Genomic DNA, 17675 nt, shown 5'->3' with positions numbered 1-17675 from the left:
ATTAAATATTCTATTATACATACTATTGATACCTACTACTAATACAGATCTAGTTAGTTCAGATCTCAAAGAGATAAAAGCTCCAAAAATATCATTATCACAAGATGTGGTTAAATCTAAAATTTTATTATAAACATAGGTATATTCCTAAAGTGTTTTCTGAAAAGAAGTATCAAAAAAATAAAACATACATGAAAACAAAAAAGCAGTGGTCATTGTTGGGAAAAGGGGCTGAGGGTAAGGGGCAGGGGAGGTTTAACTCTTCATTCAAAACCTTCTACAGGGTGGGCAGCAGGTGGCATAGTGGTTAAGGTGCTAGACTCCCCACATGGCCGACCATGGTTCAAGTCTTGGATCCAGAGGCTTGAAACTCATGGTGTGTATGAGCGTGTGTGCCCAAAATCCAAAGAGGGGAAAGAGAGGAGAAAGGATTTGGCCTGGCCATCCCCCTCGGGAGTGATTTCTCCCTCTCCCTCTCACTGTCTCTCTCCACCTGTCTGGCTGAGCACACGCACCCTGTAGCTGATCCTTCCACAGGGTCAGCCCACAGCATGGTTGAGGTGGCTAGATCTTATATAGAGGACTACATGATTCAAGTCTCAGACCCGGCAGCTTGAAAGGTACCAAGTAGGTGTGCATGAGTACCCCAAATTCTCAAAGTGGAGACATGGAGGGATTATAGCATGACTATGACCCATAGGGGTGCTTTCTCATGTTTCCGCTGTCTCTAGCAAGTGGACGTGCCTTCTGGCAAAATTTTTTTTAATGAAATATAACCTTTCGGGGCTAACCCCACAACTCGAACCCCGGCCCGGTGGCTTGAAAAACACTGTGCCAGTGTGTGTACGTGCCCAAAACTCAGAGAGGGTGGAGACACAAGAGGGGACTGAAGCATGACCAGACCCCGTTGGCAGGTACCTTTCTCCTCCTCCTCTCTGTCTCTCTCTGTCTCTCTCTGGCTAGGACACACAACCTCTGGTAATAAGAGAAAAAACTTTGTCTTTAATTAAAACTTTGGGTTTATTTCACATGTAACTCCAGCAGAACACGCTGAGCCTAAGGAGCAACAGAAAGACACAGGAGCAGAGGCAGATAGTGAGGGCTTCGTGGATGGTGCTGAAGGCAGGAGGTGGAGTTTCCTGCAAAAAGTTCACGGAGTCCTTCAAGTGTGATCAAATACCAGCAGGTGACAGTGTCTATCAGTGAGTAATAGGCTACGAATGCTATTATTATTATTATTATTATTATTATTATTATTATTACTTTGAGAGCTTGTATTGCTATAGGGCATGAGCGCTCACCAGAGAGACAGAGACAAAAAGCGAGAAATCACTGCCCAGGGGGATGGCCACACTGTAATCCCTTCTCTTTCATTCTCCTCTGGGGATTTTGGGCACACATGCACAAACACCCAGCGTGAGCTTCAAGCTGCTGGGTCTGGGACTCGAACTGTGGTCGGCCACGTAGGAGTCCAGCGCCTTCACCACTACGTCATCTGCTAGCCCCAGATATAAATTCTCTAAATGGATAAAAAGGGGCAGAGGCTGATGAACCCAGCGACATGACTAAATGTAATTATGATTCCAGTAAGGTGCAGGGCCAGGCGTGGAGGAGACGCAGCAGGCTCCTCTCAGTCTCCCTACTCCTAAAGCAGATTGCAGTTGCCACATGGGATCTTTCACTTCAAGACCTGGGGTTTTTATTTCTTTCTTTCTTTTGAGAGGTTTTTGCTATAGGGCACATGCGCTTGCCAGAAAGACAAAGAGAGACAGAGAGACAGAAAGCAAGAAATCACCCCCCCCCCAGGGGGGATGGCCACACCGCAATCCCTTCCTCCTCCATTCTCCTCCTGGGATCTTGGGCACGCACGCACACGTGCCCAGCGTGAGTTTAAGCCGCCGGGTCCGGGACTCGAACCACAATTGACTACATGGGAGTCCAGCAACATAGCCATTACACCAACTGCTGGTCCCCAAATCCCTTAAACTTCTGAAGTACCATTTCCTTGCTTTCAAATATCACTTGAACAAGGCAGAGGAAATGGTTCCCAGGGAAGGTCAGAGGGAACGTGTCTTTAATGAACAGACTTCTAATGTTTTCAACTTGGAGCAGAAATACGTCTTCCCGAGAACTTTAAAATAGTTGGCTCACTTCATCAGTTATACCCTACCCTGGCAGCTGCCTATCTCTGATAAAACCCAACATTTAATAAAACTCAAGATGTCGAGAGTGTATAGAAAGAGTTCCCTTACGCACTGGCAGTCTAATTACTAAATAGATGTTTTACTGGACCTAGCACCAAGGACCTGTGTCTTTTACCAAAAAGCGCCTACCCGAACCAACAGCTTATGGGTAGTCCAAAATGAAACTAACCTAAATGTGGCCGAGGGACCTGGCTTCCATGCCGATCACCCAGGGTTACCCCCAGAGGGTTCTGTGACTCTCTACCTGAAAATGGACACTTGGGGTGGGTCTAGAAACTCACACCAACGATCACTGAGCACAGCCCAGGAAAGGCCCGGAGGCTGCCTCGCTCCGGGGTACCTGTTTCATCCGGGGAGCTCGGGGAGGCACTGTCCTGGGACAGCGTGGTCCAGCTTGACTCCTCGTCACTCGGTGCCAAGTTCTGGATCCGGTGGAGGGCGCAGTCCGTTTTGGCGCCCGTTTTAGGGTGGTCCTTTTTGGTCTCTGGACTGGAGGATACGGTGGGTCCTTGGCCATCCTCGGGGCTGGTCTGGGGCTTGTGGGGTTTCTCCAGCGCCAAGTCGCCGTTGCCAAAGACAGTGGAAGCCTGGCTCTGGCCTGCCTGCAACTTCTCTTCGGCCACCCCAGGGCAGCCGCCTAGGTCCGGCTGGAGCTCCCTGGCCGACGTCTCCAGGTCTACATAGTAATCCAGGAAGCTCTTGGTCCTCCTGGGCTGGGAGGGTACAATCCCGCAGCCCGAGGACTCCTGCGGGTGGTGCTCTTTGCCCTCTAACTTCTCAGAAGCGACGTTGAGGCCAGCTGCGGGGCTGGCGTTTTTGTTGGGGTCCTGCTGCCCCTGTTCTGCAGCCTTCCGGAGCTGGTTCTCCCCGTTCTTCACCAGCTTGATGTTGGCAGAGCCACTTCCTAGCAGGGGTTGCGTGGCTGGGTCTGAGAGGCCCATGGCCGCCTGGATGTTAGTTAGCGCGTATTTTTTCCTGCATTTCGGGGGGGTGCCGTTCTTGGACTCTGTGTGTTTGATTTCGGCGTTCAGCAGTTCATTGTGGGAGGAGCGGAGGTGAAGGGTGTTCGGTGGTGTGGCCGGGCTGTTCCGATTGGCGACGTCTGTGGTTCCACTGCTGGCCATAAACACCGCCAAGGTGTCCACACCTGAGTCAGCTGGAAGGAGAGAAAACGGGCCATCAGATGCCATCGCCCATTCTTAGAGAACAGATGTGTTTATTTCACCCTGCATTCATCTATTAAATAAGAACAAATAAAGTGTATAATATGGATGCCCCAAAGTCAATTTATCAGAAAGCGAGGAAGTCGGAAGCTCTGCGTTCTACTTAACAGCCCTCCTCTGAATTCATGCAAAAGCGTTTTCTTCTGGTACCTGGTCTTCATTTTCCACAACCTTAAAGATCATCCCCTTTCCAGACATTTCTATCCTATTTCTAGTCTGTTGTTTCTCAGGCAACAAAATAAAATTGCTCACAACTCCTCCGGGGTTCTGACTTTCTTAATTAACCCAGAAGGGCATTCCCTTTTCTTTTTTTCTTTTTTTTGGAGAGGTTTTTGCTATAGGGCGCATGCACTCTCCAGATAGACAGACAGAGACAGAGAGACAGAAAGCAAGAAATCACCCCCCAGGGGAGATGGTCACATCGCAATCCCTTCTCCTCCGTTCTCCTCTTGGGATCTTGGGCACGCACGCACACGTGCCCGGTGTGAGTTTAAGCCACCGGGTCCGGGACGCGAACCACGGTTGACTACATGGGCGTCCAGCGACATAGCCATTACACTAACTGCTGGTCCTGGCATTTCCTTTTCAAGGGTAGGCTCTATGCATCCTAGGTCATTTTTCTCAACTGCGTATAGAAATAGTTTCGAGTGCTTGGAAAACTCAGCCTCCATCAGAGTTGGCTACTGTTGTGGTGAACAGTTTGGATCTGGGCTTAGTGCTTGCACTAAATAGACATTTGGAAGAAATGGCTCCAGGTCTCCAGAAAACACACACGAACAACTGTTCCCCATCATGTAGCACTGGGCCCTGGGCTACGGTGACCATCAGAGCCCCCAAAGAAGTCGGAACGGGTTCCACTGAGTTAGAGACAGACGCGGCTGGTGGGAGGTGTCAGCTCCCCTGCAGAACACCGAGGAAACGACCTGCGGGTTGTGAGCAGCTCAAACATTGCTCGCACCGCAGTGACTTCTCCCCTATGCCTCTTGCTAAGAAGAAAGGTTTCTCAGACCAGAAGGGAATCAAATTCATCAGCAAGCATTCCTCGGGTCTCAGATTTCTCAGCCCATGAGGAATGACCACTTTCTTATCTGATCCCTGGCCCTCTGCAGAGACACCAGTGATCAGCAAAGGAGCCCCAGCTCAGCTCCTGACGTTCCTCAGACTCTATTCAGACAACTCCCCTGTCGTCACCAGGCAAAACAGGGGTTTTACTTTTTAGTTTTTCTTTTTCTTTTCTTTTTTTAAAAAGTTTTTGTTTTAGGGCATGTGCGCTTGCCAGAGAGGTGGGGTGTGTGTGCGTGTGTGTGAAATCGCCTTCCAGGGCAGGTGGCCACACCACAATCCCTTCTCCTCCATTCTGCTCTTGGGATTTGGCGCACGGACGCACACACACCCAGCATGAGTTTTAAGTTGCCTGGTCTGGGACTCGAACTGTGCAGTAGGCTGTATGAGATCCAGCACCCCAACCTCTGTGCTGCGTGGTGACCCCTCTTCTGCTTTTTTTTTTTTTTTTTTAAGGTTTTTGGCACAAGGCATATGAACTTGCCAGAGAGAAACTGAGAGAGACTGTGAGAGGGAAAGTGAGAAGTCACGCCCCTCAGTGGGATGGCCACACCACAATCCCTTTTCCATCATTCCCCTCCTGAGATTTGGGGCGCACACACACATATGCAGAGAGCATGATTTTCAGGCTGCCAAGTCCAGGACTCGATCCATGGTCAGCCATGTGGGAGTTCAGCACCATAACCACTACACCACCTGCTGGACCCCCTTATGATTTTTTTTTTTAAACAAACTTTTTACCAAGATAAAATTCACATGCTATCAAACTCACTGTTTTTACCATTATAACTACAATATGCAAACTGTACACCCTCCAGCTGTAAAATTGCTTTGAGCATATTCAAATGTTTCACGCCCATCACTGAGCAACCCTGCACGTTCATGACCTCCAGGGCAGGGGTCCTCAGAGGAGAAGAGGGTGAGCGTTCCTCCCTGCTCCAGAGCTGAGAGTTAGGTTCCCATCAAATACTGAAGTCAGGCAATTTTGGAAGTTGGTCACTTAATCTACACCTCCTTGTGCTTCTAGGAGCTGGGCGACATATATATATATTTGCCGTGGAATGACCATATGGCCCGCAGGACAGGGAAAGGCAGGACCAGCAGTTGACGTAATGGCTATGTTGCTGGACTCCCATGTAGTTGATCGCGGTTCGAGTCCCGGACCCAGTGGCTGAAACTCACGCTGGGCGCATGTGCATGTGTGCCCAAGATCCCGAGAGGAGAATGGAGGAGAAGGGATTGTGGCGTAGACATCCCCCTGGGGGGTGATTTCTCACTTTCTATCTCTTTGTCTCTCTCTGTCTTTCTGGCGAGCGCACGTGCCCTATAGCAAAAAACTCTTAAAAAAAAAAGAGAGAGAGAAAGGAAAACCAAAGGACAGGGAAAGGCTGTAACCCGAGGTGCTCAGCCCTCGGGTCCCATTCCTTAAAGTTCCTATTTATAAGGATTCCTGCTTACCCAGCACCCCACCTTAGCTTTTGGACCTCATTTTAGAGAATCTAATTGTTTCTTCTTTTGAAAAAATATTCTGACAATCTTGGCCGCTCCTACTATTTTTTTTTTTGAAAAAAGAATTATTTTATTTAGCTATTTATTTTCTTATTTACTTATTTTAATTTTACGAGAGAGAGAGAGAGAGAGAGAGAAGGAAAATGAGAAAGCAAGCCGCCAGGTCTGGGATTTGAACTATGGTCGACCATGTGGGAGTCCAGGGCTTTTAACCTCCATCCTCCATGCCACCTGCCGGCCCTTATAGAAAACAGATGTTACAATTTATAATTCAACTCACATGAGTGGTACTTGATATGAGAAGGCCCCACCTCGAACCCCCACCAAATTTTCCCTGAGATACATATTCATAGCATACACACCTCAGAGGAAGTTATTTTTAACTCAGATATTTAGAGTGACATGAAAAAGTGGAAATCTACTAGCTTGCAAAAAGATAAGGCAAAAAAATTTCCATGAGGTGGTTTTCTGGTGTTGGTAGCATATTCTAGCAATGTTAGTAAGGGGACTTTTTCACTCGCTTTCTTTATAGGAATAAACAATTTCAGAAAGAGTATCATGAGAATTTCTACATGATACATATATATTAGTTTCTTTTTTCTTTTTAACGTTTTTGTACTCACTGGAGAGAAACAAAGAGAGACAGAGAGAGGGAAAGTGAGAAATCACTCACCCCCAGAGGGGATGGCCACACTGCAATCCCTTCTCCTCCATCCTCCTGGGATCTTCGGCACCCAGGTACACACTCCCAGCTCTAGTTTCAATCTGGAGGGTCTGAGACTCGAACCTCAGTCAGCCATGTGGGAGTCTAGCACTTTAACCACCATGCCCACCGTTGACCCTGATGATTTTAATATTTAAATAGCTGTATGTCCTACCTGTGGCAGATTAAACTTTTAGCCATGTCCTCACAAGTTTTTGGAATCCCATCACCCTCTCGGTAGCTGTGTAACTCCTCAGCTTGCTAGAAATCATGGTGGGAACAGTGACAGGGACAGAGCTGAGTTAGAATAAGACCATCCCATACAAGTGGGATGCATAAATACAACTCTGAATGTCCTGCTTTTTGTGTGTCTTTTTTTTTTAAGAATCATTTTACTTATCTTTATTTATCCACTTATTTGTTTATTTTTTTAATTTGACCAGACAGGGAGAGAGAGAGAGAGAAACAGAGAGAGAGAGAAATTGAGAAAGTAAGCCACCAGGTCCGGGACTTGAACCTCAGTCGGCCACATGGGAGTCCAGCGCCCTTAAGCACCATGCCACCTGCCGGCCCATGTATGTGCTGTTTTTATGCATAAAAGCCTGAACAGAGCTTGAGTGTGACTTAGGCAGTCAACCTAAAACGGTCAGTCCCGGAACAAGAGAGTCAGGTGAATCTCCAAGTCCGCGGGTGCCTCCCAGCGCTCGTTTATCAGCTCGGGCGTCATCTGTGCTCAAGGCTCACGGTGCAGCAGGTGGTGAGCAAAGCCTGGAGAGATCGAAACTGCCAGAAGGAGACCCCGAAAGTGAAAGGCCATGCCGTGAGGCACCAGGGCACAGGCCTCAGACAAAGGCCAGGACGGGAACAGCTCCGTACTGGCTGCTGAGTTAGCACACCTGGCCCTTCCTTTCCTTGTCTAAAATGGTACCTAACATGTGTGAGGGTCAAAACGAGAGGCCTGCAGGTTTGGGCGTGGCATGGAGCGATCGCTGTGGGCTCCCCTCATCGTTTCATGCCCAAGTGACAGAGCACGGGGCTGCAGAGAGGGCCCCCAGAGTGAGCAGCACCCAACTTGGTCTGAGCAATAGCCATTTCTTATAATGCAGGAATTAAACAGACGAGAAGGGCCCAAGAGGTTGGGTCTATGGGGGTTTAATTATGGAGGAAAAAAAAAAAAAAGACACCCCTCATGTTTAAGAGAAGGTAAGTTTAGGTCTCTTTTTTTGAGAGAGAGATTCTTACTGTAGGGCACATGCTTGCCCGAGAGACACAGAGAACAGAAAGCAAGAACTCACTCCCTACGGGGGTTGGCCACATCACAATCCCTTGTCTTGGGATTTTGGGCATACACGCACACACCCCTGGTGTGAGTTTAAGCTGCCGGATCCCGGACTCGAACAGTGGCCAACTACATGGGACTCTAGCAATGTAACCATTATGCCATCTGCTGGCCCCTAGGCTTCATTTTGTTTTATTTTGAAGAGGTTTTTGCTATAGGGTGCGTGCACTCACCAGAAAGACAGAGAGAGATAGAGAGACATAAAGTGAGAAATCACCCCCCAGAAGGGATGGTCACGCCGCAATCCCTTCTCCTCCATTCCCCTCTCGGGATCTTGGGCACGCACGCACACGCGCCCGGCATGAGTTTAAGCCACCAGGTCCGGGACACGAACCGGGGTCGACTATGTGGGAGTCCAGTGACACAGCCATTATGCTAACTGCTGGTCCCCCCTAGGCTTCTTTATAAATGAAGGAAAATCTTATAATGTCCCTTTAAGCCTTCTAGTATTTGGCTATTTTGGTTGGAATCAAAGGCCTACAAAATAAGATGAAACTCTTCAATACAACAGACAAGTTACTTACACACCATATTTCTTAAAGTAAAATGGAGATAATAGCATCTACACCTCTCTGAGCTGAGCTCAAGACAGAAAGAGATTACAGGGGGCCAGGCAGATGGCATGGTAGCTAAGGCACTGGACTCCCACATGACCAACCCTGGTTCAAATCCAGACCCGGTGGCTTGAATACCACACCAAGTGCGTGTGCATGCATGCCCAAAATCCCAAGAGAATGGAGGAGAAGGGATGGCAGTGTGGCCATCCCCCTGGGGAGTGGTTTCTCACTCTCCCTCTCTCTGTCTCTCTCTAGTGAGTGCACCTGCCCTATGGCTAAAACCTAAGAAAGATTTCAAATTTAAAAATATGATCGTCTTTGCTGTGTTTTATTATTTACAGCCTATAAAAGCAGAAGCCGGTGGCGGGGGAGGGGAAGGAGCACTTAAGTGAAGAGGCCAATAAAGTGGAGTCCAGGTGAGAGAGAAAGGGACCACAGCAGGGGGCGGAGGGGGCACCCAGCCTTGCCGGAGACAAGGACACTTCTTCACAGCAGGAGGGGAGAAGACCAAGCAAAGGGTGGAGACAGACACACACCTCTGGTGACAGAAACGGGGGAGGGACAAAGCTGACAGTCTTAGCCTTCTCTAAAGTCTCTCCTGAGGGGACGCAGTCCAGGCAGACAGGTGTGATGGAGGCTGCAGGTGTGTCAGGGGAACAGATGGGGTGCACCCCGGGGCCCAGCCCAGGTGGGCAGGGAAGAAGCCAGAGAGTGAGGAGCTGGGAGGAGGAGAGGCCAGGGGTCAGGGGACTCTGAAAGGTCCACGCAGGCATGAAAGGAATGAGCGGCACTCCCCCCAGGCCGAGCCAGCCCACCTGGGCGGCCTCACCCAGAAGCTCCCAAAGGCTCTGATCCAACTCCTCTGGGCCTGGGCCCCATCGGGGCATTCAGATGCTCTTGGGGCGATTCAGACGTGTGGCCAAGGCTGAGAGCCACAGTCAGGGGGTGGAAAAGTGGAAGGGAACACAGGCACGCGGAATCTCTGATCACACACCTCGCCTCCCTGGCCCCTCCACGTTCTCGGCACCCTTTCTTCCATCTGGCGATCGCTGGCTACTCTTTTAAGACTCGGGGTAGCTGTCACCTCTTTGGGAAGTTTCTCTTCATCCTCCCGGCAGCCTCGGGGGCTCCTTCTTCCACATTCCCACACACGCGTCATCACATCTTTATTCAACACCTCTCGCTCGGTCTCATTTTTCACCTGCCTGAGTTTCTCACTAGACTCACCTCCACCAACCCACACGTGGCCTGGCCCACAGCAGGCACTCAGCAAATGCTCATGGCACAAATCCTTCAATAAGGACAGGGGCAAGTGCTGCATTAACATCCCCAGAAATGTTTACATAGACTGGGTAAAAGTTTCAGTTTCTTGGGACCAGCAGTTAGTGTAATGGCTATGTCGCTGGACTCCCATGTCATTGACCGTGGTTTGCATCCTGGACCCGGTAGCTTAAACTCACACTGGGCGCGTGTGCGTGCTTGCCCAAGATCCCAAGAGGAGAATGGAGGAGAAGGGATTGCGGCATGGCCATCCCCCCTGGGGGGCAATTTTTCGCTTTGTCTCTCTGTCTCTCTCTGTCTTTCTGGCGAGTGCACATGCCCCATAGTAAAAAACCTCTCCAAAAAAAAGTTTCAGGGGAGTGCTGAAAGGGGGGTGCTATTCTTGCATAACAGGTAAGGAATGCGTCGCCTAGCCCCCGTGCACTGTCGTCCTGGACTGCAGAGCTGGACGCCACATGCCAACTGCAGTTTGAGTTCCCGGCCCTGTGGGCCTGAAACATGCCAGCGACAAAGCATACGTGCCCAGGATCCAGGCAAGCTGGAGGAGTGGAGAAAAGGGACTGCAGTATGAACAGGCTGAATGGAGGGTACTACTCCCCACCCCTCCACCCTGCCCTAAATCCCATTCCCTCTGTCCTTTCTGCACACATACACACACTATCATGGACAACAAACAGTGAATCAAGAAGAAACTGACCGGGACCAGCAGTTAGCGTAATGGCTATGTCGCTGGACTCCCATGTCGTTGACCGCGGTTTGCATCCTGGACCCGGTAGCTTAAACTCACACCGGGCGCGTGTGCGTGCGTGCCCAAGATTCCGAGAGGAGAATGGAGGAGAAGGGACTGAGGTGTGGTCATCCCCCCTGGGGGGTGATTTCTTGCTTTCTGTCTCTCTGTGTCTCTGTCTCTCTGGCGAGAGCATGTGCCCTATAGCAAAAACCTCTCCAAAAAAAAGAAAAGAAGAAACTTTCCTTTCCCTGAAAACGCTAATGAGATCAGAAAGAAGGGGGGTAGGTCCATGATTGGTCAGCTCAGCTTTCTCCCCAAGGACTGTTTCTGAGCCAGAGTTAAATAAAACCCTTCAGCATATTAGCACAGTCGCTTGGAGTGGCATGTGGGTCGGCAGGGCTGGAAGCCACGTGGTTAACCCTGGTTTGGATCCTGGGCAGACTGGAAAGGTACTAGGCGTGTGTAGGCGCTCCTAAGATCCCGACTGGCTGGAGGGCTGAAGGAAAGGGACGCTGGTGTGACCAACCCTGATGGAGGGTGCCTTTCTCGCTCTCCCTCTCTCCCAAACTAAAAATAAATTAATCAATAAAGGAGAAATGAAAACCCTTCAATGTAATGTGTAGACTATTTTATTTTTCTTCTCAGTCGCTGCTCCAGGAAATTCTTGCTCAATTCTGCCATGACTCCCTAAAGAATCAAAAATGACTCAGAGTGAAAGCAGACGTCTTGTGACCCACATAGGACTGGTGTATGTCCCCATCAAACACCATTGCTCTTCGGCTGTAATCCCATCAGCTCAAAGCTCTCCACACTTTGGTGTGAAGAGTCCTGGGTGCCTAGCCAGGGCTTTGTACACCCCAGAGATCCCCATGGCTCCACTGTCCCCCATTTTTCTTTGCCTCACATCATTTTACTACAGATTCTAGATCCTAGAGAACGTGGTCTAATACTTTCTATAAATGGGGCTAGGGGCTGGGTTCTAAAAGAATTCTGGATGTTGTCCTTCTCTAAGATTTTCAAGCTAGGGATCTTGGAATAACCCTTCATGAATTTTTTTCTTTCGGAGAGGTTTTTGCTATAGGGTGCGTTTGCTCGCCAGAAAGACAGAAAGAGACAGAGAGACAGAAAGCGAGAAATCACTCCCCAGGGGGGATGGCCACGCCGCAATCCCTTCTCCTCCATTCTCCTCTCGGGATCTTGGGCATGCACGCACACACGCCTGGTATGAGTTTAAGCCACTGGGTCCGGGACTCGAACCGCGGTAGACTACACGGGAGTCCAGCAACATAGCCATTAAGTCAACTGCTAGTCCCTTTAGTTTTTTTTATTTTCCTTCATGAATTTCGACTTTCTTTCTTTCTATGTTTTTTTTTTTTCTCTGCTAATGGGCACATGTACTTGCCAGAGAGACAGAGGGAGAGGAGAAAGCACCCCTATGGGGAATGGTCATGACATAATCCTTTCTCCTCCATCTTCCCCTCTTCTGGTGATTTTGGGCATGCATGCCCCAGTGCCCGGCATGTTTTACAAGCTGCTGGGTCCAGGACTCAAACCACAGTAAGTCATGTGGGATCTGGCTGTCCTCCCTGAGCCATGAGACCAGCCCCATGAATCCAGTTCCCCTTCCCAGCTCCTCCATGCCTGTTTTCGGGCTTTCATCACTTACTGGAAGTTTCTTTGTGGCTACCAATAGCACAACAGCTCTCTCAAACTCCAATCTACCCCAACATGTTTACCCTGTGTAGATCTTTCTAAAACTGACCGTGTAGCTCTCCTGCTTAAAAACATCCACTGGCTCCCTCAGTCCAGCTCCAGACCCCAACACGTCATATCCTGCTCTGCTAACTTCGACTCCCTCCCGGTCACATTCCTGTCACTGCACCTGCGCCGTGTGTCCCCTCCACAACAGCACAACGACCTTCCCCAGGACGCCACCCCCTTCACAACCCTGCCTCTAACAGTTTGTTCCTCCCCTTACATCCTATGGCCTCATCTTTCCCACCATGGCATGCCTAAAGACTCCTATAAATCCTTCAGAACCCCGCTGAAACATCGTGTCCCGTGGTAGGCCTTGTCTGACGCCTCTACCCGCTGGCTGCCCTGCCCCGCCATGCTCGCTCCGCACTGCCTTCTCCCCTGTGAACATGGCCGCACCGCACAGGCCAAGGCAACGCTTAGGCCCTCTGCAAAACCGTGAGCTCCTGCAGGCAGGGACTGTTCTATGCATTTTTTTTCCTTTTTTTGCTATAGGTGCATAGGCTCACCAGAGACAGTGAGAGAAAGAGAGAAAAGGCAAGAAAGTGAGAAAGTGCCCCCAGGGGGATGGCCACACCACAATCCCTCCATTCTCTTCTCGGGATTTGGGCACACGTGTGCATACACTCAGCCTGTTTTTCAAGCTGCTAGGTCTGAGGCTCGAACCGCCCAGTCACCCATGTGGGATCCAGCACTTTAACCACCATGCCATCTGCTGTCTCATGTTTCATGCATTTTTTTAAGTTTTATTGATAATTTATTTATAATTTACATGCCATAAAGCTCACCCTTTAAAGTTTGTAAATCAGTGATACTTAGGATATTCACAGAATCGTATACGCATTCTAATTCCAGAACATTTTCACCACCCAAAAAGAAAGCCTATCCCCGTCAGCAGCCCCGCCCCACTCTCACCTCCCCAACCCGGACAGGCACGAATTCCCTCTGCGCTTTTTGTGGGTTTGCCTACGAGACATTTTGCATCAACACAACCCTGCAGAGTGTGGTCTTCTGTGACCGCCTTCTCTCGGTGTCTCTCCCAGGCTCACCCACGGTGTTGCATGGACAGAGCTCTGGTCCTGTCTGAGGCCCAGATACATCCCATTGTACGGACTGACCACTTCATCTGTCCACCAGCTCATGGACCCCTGGGTGGTTCCCACTTTTTGGCTATTATAAGTAATGTTGGCCATGAACATTCATGTTCAAGTTTTTGCATGGAAAAGTTTTCAGTTTTCTTGGGTGTATACTCAGCAATGGAACTACTGAGCATGGTAAATTGTGTGTGTGTGTGTGTACACATATACTGGAGTTAATATACATACATATACATAAATACACATATATACATACACACATATACACACATGCATAAACACACACAAATACATACACACATAAATACATACATATACACATAAATACATATATACACATAAACACATATATGCATGTATAAATACATACACACATAAATACATATACGCACATAAATACATATATACATGCATGTATAAATACACATATACACACATAAATACATACACACATACACATATACACACATAAATACACATAATATACATATAAGAAATACACTAACATATACATACACAAAATACACATATATACACACAAATACACATATATACACTCATACATAAATATACATATATATACACACAAATACACACATAAACACTCATATATACACACATATAAATACATATACATACACACATACACACATAAATACACATGATATACACAAAAATGCACATATACACACAAAAAATACATATATACACACAAACTCATACATATACACTCATACAAAAATACACATATATACACACACATATACATACACACATACATAAATATACATATACAAACACATATACGCATAAAGACATGCATATGCACATAATAGACATATACACATGTAAAACACATACATGCACACGTAAACACATGTATACACATATACACACACATAAATACACACACACGTATCTAGCCTTTGAGGACCTGCCGGCATGGCTCACAGAGCAGCTGTGCCCTCTTACACCCCTACCGGCAGGGCACAGGGTTCCAGTTCCCCCAAGTCCTCACCAGTACTTGTCATTGTTATGGTGTCTCTAACTTCAGCTCTCCTATCCAGTGTAAAATGACATTTCATGTAGCTTTTTTGTTTAAGAGATTTTCCCCCCATAGAGTACACGCACTCATTGCAGAGACACACAGAGAGGAAAAGTGAGAAATCATCTCCCCAGGGGGGATGGCCACGCCACAATCCCTTCTCCATTCTCCTCCTGGGATTTTGGGCACACACACCCATATGTATCCAGCGTGATTTTCAAGCTACCAGGTCTGGGACTTGAACAGAGGCTGGTCATGTGAAAGTCCAGCGCCTTAACCACCGTGCCACCTTCTAGCCCCAAAACATATTTTTCTTGAAGCCTAATCAAAATGAGGTGAGCCAGGATCACTTTGATTTCATGGCAAACAGCTTTGCTCAAACCCAGTCACCACGGCGCCAGCACAGAAGTGACCCGGCTCACTCTCCCTGTGACTCCACCACACCCTGATGCAAACCTATGTGGGACCCTGTGGTTATCCTTAGCTAACCCCTCTCATTCTATTTTCTAAGGTCGCTGTCCTGGCAAAGAAAACGTCTGTCAGCAGAGACAGGAGACTTCTCTCTCCAATAACCTGCGGCTCCCTCTGCTCCCATGACAAGCTTACAAAATTGGAAACTGACAAGTGGGCCCACAGGTGACAAATGGGCCAGAGAAGCCCACTATCCGCCCGCACCTTGAGTGAAACTCCACCTTTTTCATTGTTATTTTTCTGCCCCACAATTGTATTCCCACTGAGGAGTTCACAGCAAAACTTCCACCCAGAGGAATGCTGCCCCTTGAACTAGACCTCCAAGTATTCAGAACTGACATAAACTCAGATTTTTCTTTTCCTTTTAGGAAGGAGAAGCAAAATAAAGCTGGCTTCCTGAAATTACTTATGAAAGCCAACCCTCCATGTGACAAAAAATGATAAGAACTTCTCTGTGAACAAAAGAGGTGAAGGTTATCAGCAGGCTGGTTGGGTCTTAGAAGGGCCAGGGAGAAGGCGGGACTGGATCGGAAGGTTCTTTTCTCTTTTTTGGAGAAGTTTTTGCTATGGATGTGTGCATTCGCCAGAAAGACAGAGAGAGACAGAGAGACAGAAAGGGAGAAATCACCCCCCAGGGGGGATGGCCACGCTGCAATCCCTTCTCCTCCATTCTCCTCTCAGGATCTTGGGCACACACACACACGCATCTGGCATGAATTTTAAGCCACCAGGTCCGGGACTCGAACCACGGTCAACTACATGGGAGTCTAGCAGCAGAGCCATTATGCTAACTGCTGGTCCCCCGGACATTTTTCTTTACGAAACTCAATGGATGCTGATTCACTTGATCTAGCCCATTCCACAGTGTATGCATATTTCAAAACAGAACATCAAACCCAATAAACATTGAGTTGTCAGAAAAATTAAGATGTATTTTTCTATGTAAAAATGGATCATGACTTTCTAGATGACCCAACATATATTATATTTACTAATGAATAATTAAAAAAATAAGTTATAAATCTTATTTTAAAAAACAAACTCTGATTGAGACACTGAAGCTCACAGTGACCGAAGCAGCCAGAGTCTCACGAGACCACAAGCTTAGGGATGAGAGCAGAAGTACAGGAAGGCTTCGAGTGGGTCTTGCAGGGTGGGTAGGAGTCCACTTGGACAAGGAAGGAAAAGGCACTTCAGGTGGCACTCTGGGGACATCCAACTGGCAGCTGTGACAACTGCCGACTTAGAAAACACAAAGGGAACCTACGTATTCAAGTAAGAAGGTCTTTGACGTGGTCACACCTTGAGAAACTGTATTTCCCAAGTTGTTGCCTTGTGAAATAGCCAAAGATATTATTTCCTGTTCAATTTCCAAGCTGTTTTCATTCTATAGAAAAACCTCAATGGCTTTTTTTTTTTTTTTTTTTTTTGAGAGGTTTTCACTATAGGGCGGGTGCGCTCGCCAGACAGACAGAGACAGACAGAGAGACAGAAAGTGAGAAATCACCCCCTAGAGGGGATGGTCACACTGCAATCCATTCTCCTCCATTCTCCTCTCAGGATCTTGGGCATGCACGCACACAAGCCCGGCGTGAGTTTTAAGCCACCAGGTCCAGGATGCGAACCGCGGTTGACTAAGTGGGAGTCCAGCGACATAGCCATTACGCTAACTGCTGGTTCCCAAAACCTCAATGTTTTGAAGATAAATTTATTTTTTAATAGAACTCTAGACTTTTACAGCCAAGTCTAAGGATGATATCGACGATCAAGCTTGGGAATACCAGCTTACGTGAGAAAAGGTGGGTGGAGTCAACTCACTGGTTTTCTTGAGTAACTGAGAAGCTAGGCTTCAAGTCAATTCCAAAAGAGAAAAGATATGAAACAACAGCAGAATCCTGAAATTGGCACGTGACTAGACCACGTGACGGGCAAAGCCCTACTTGGAAGGGACTCCTGAACCAGATCTTGAGGGGGTCAATAGCAATTTTAGAGGCAGACGATAGCATCGATTCTGGTATGTTAACTTTTTTAAAGACTTATTTAATTCATTATTATTATTTAATCTGCTACAGGACATACACACTTGACAGAGAAAGGGAGAAAGCGAGTCACCAGGTCCGAGATTCGAACCATGGTCAGCCATGTGGAGTCCAGGGCCTTAATTGCCATGCCATCTGCAGACCCTGGTATGGTAATTTTTTAAAAGGCCCCGTGTAAGGAGCCAGCAATTCGTCCAGATCATCTCTCATCAGTTGCCATTTTAATTTTCAAGTAAAAACATGGTTAGAACAAGATACTCCACTGAACTAAGAAGACTGTTTCCCTGTAGAATGTGTTATTCTCCTCCAAGGTAGGGGAGCAGTAGTGGTTATTTAAACACCGTGTGGATAACTGCTTCGGTAATACGACTGCCAAGGAATTAAAGCAGCTTGCGTTCCCACGAAAAAGAATGAAAACGTCAGCACACAAAATAGAGCAACTGTAGAAGTTTCTAGAAATGTTTGGATGAGTTCAGTTCCATTTAGAGGAAAACACATTTTGTGTATTTACCGGCTTTATCCTTTCAACGTTTCCAAACTGAATCTGCGTTGCAGTGTAATACAAGAGCTAAAGGATTCCGAAAGGAATGATTTGCACCACGCAGTATGGACTCGTTAAAAGGACATATGCATTTTGTCCTTTTTTCTTTAATTTTTCTT

The 17675-nt window shown here is 47.7% G+C and overlaps 1 protein-coding gene across 6 annotated transcripts in view; it reads right to left on the bottom strand.

Annotated features, from left to right (window-relative positions):
* APBB2 (amyloid beta precursor protein binding family B member 2) overlaps positions 1-17675 on the bottom strand; it is a 329153-nt gene that overhangs the window by 192542 nt on the left and 118936 nt on the right. For all 6 annotated transcript variants that reach the window (XM_006169204.3, XM_006169203.3, XM_006169208.3 and 3 more), the window contains one exon: positions 2545-3360. In XM_006169204.3, coding sequence (XP_006169266.1) covers positions 2545-3360 — 816 coding nt within the window. The remainder of the gene's footprint in view (positions 1-2544; positions 3361-17675) is intronic.

This window comes from Tupaia chinensis, unplaced genomic scaffold, assembly GCF_000334495.1.
Source record: "Tupaia chinensis unplaced genomic scaffold, TupChi_1.0 Scaffold146907_1, whole genome shotgun sequence".
Taxonomy (NCBI): domain Eukaryota; kingdom Metazoa; phylum Chordata; class Mammalia; order Scandentia; family Tupaiidae; genus Tupaia; species Tupaia belangeri.
This window is presented reverse-complemented; position numbering and strand designations above follow the sequence as displayed.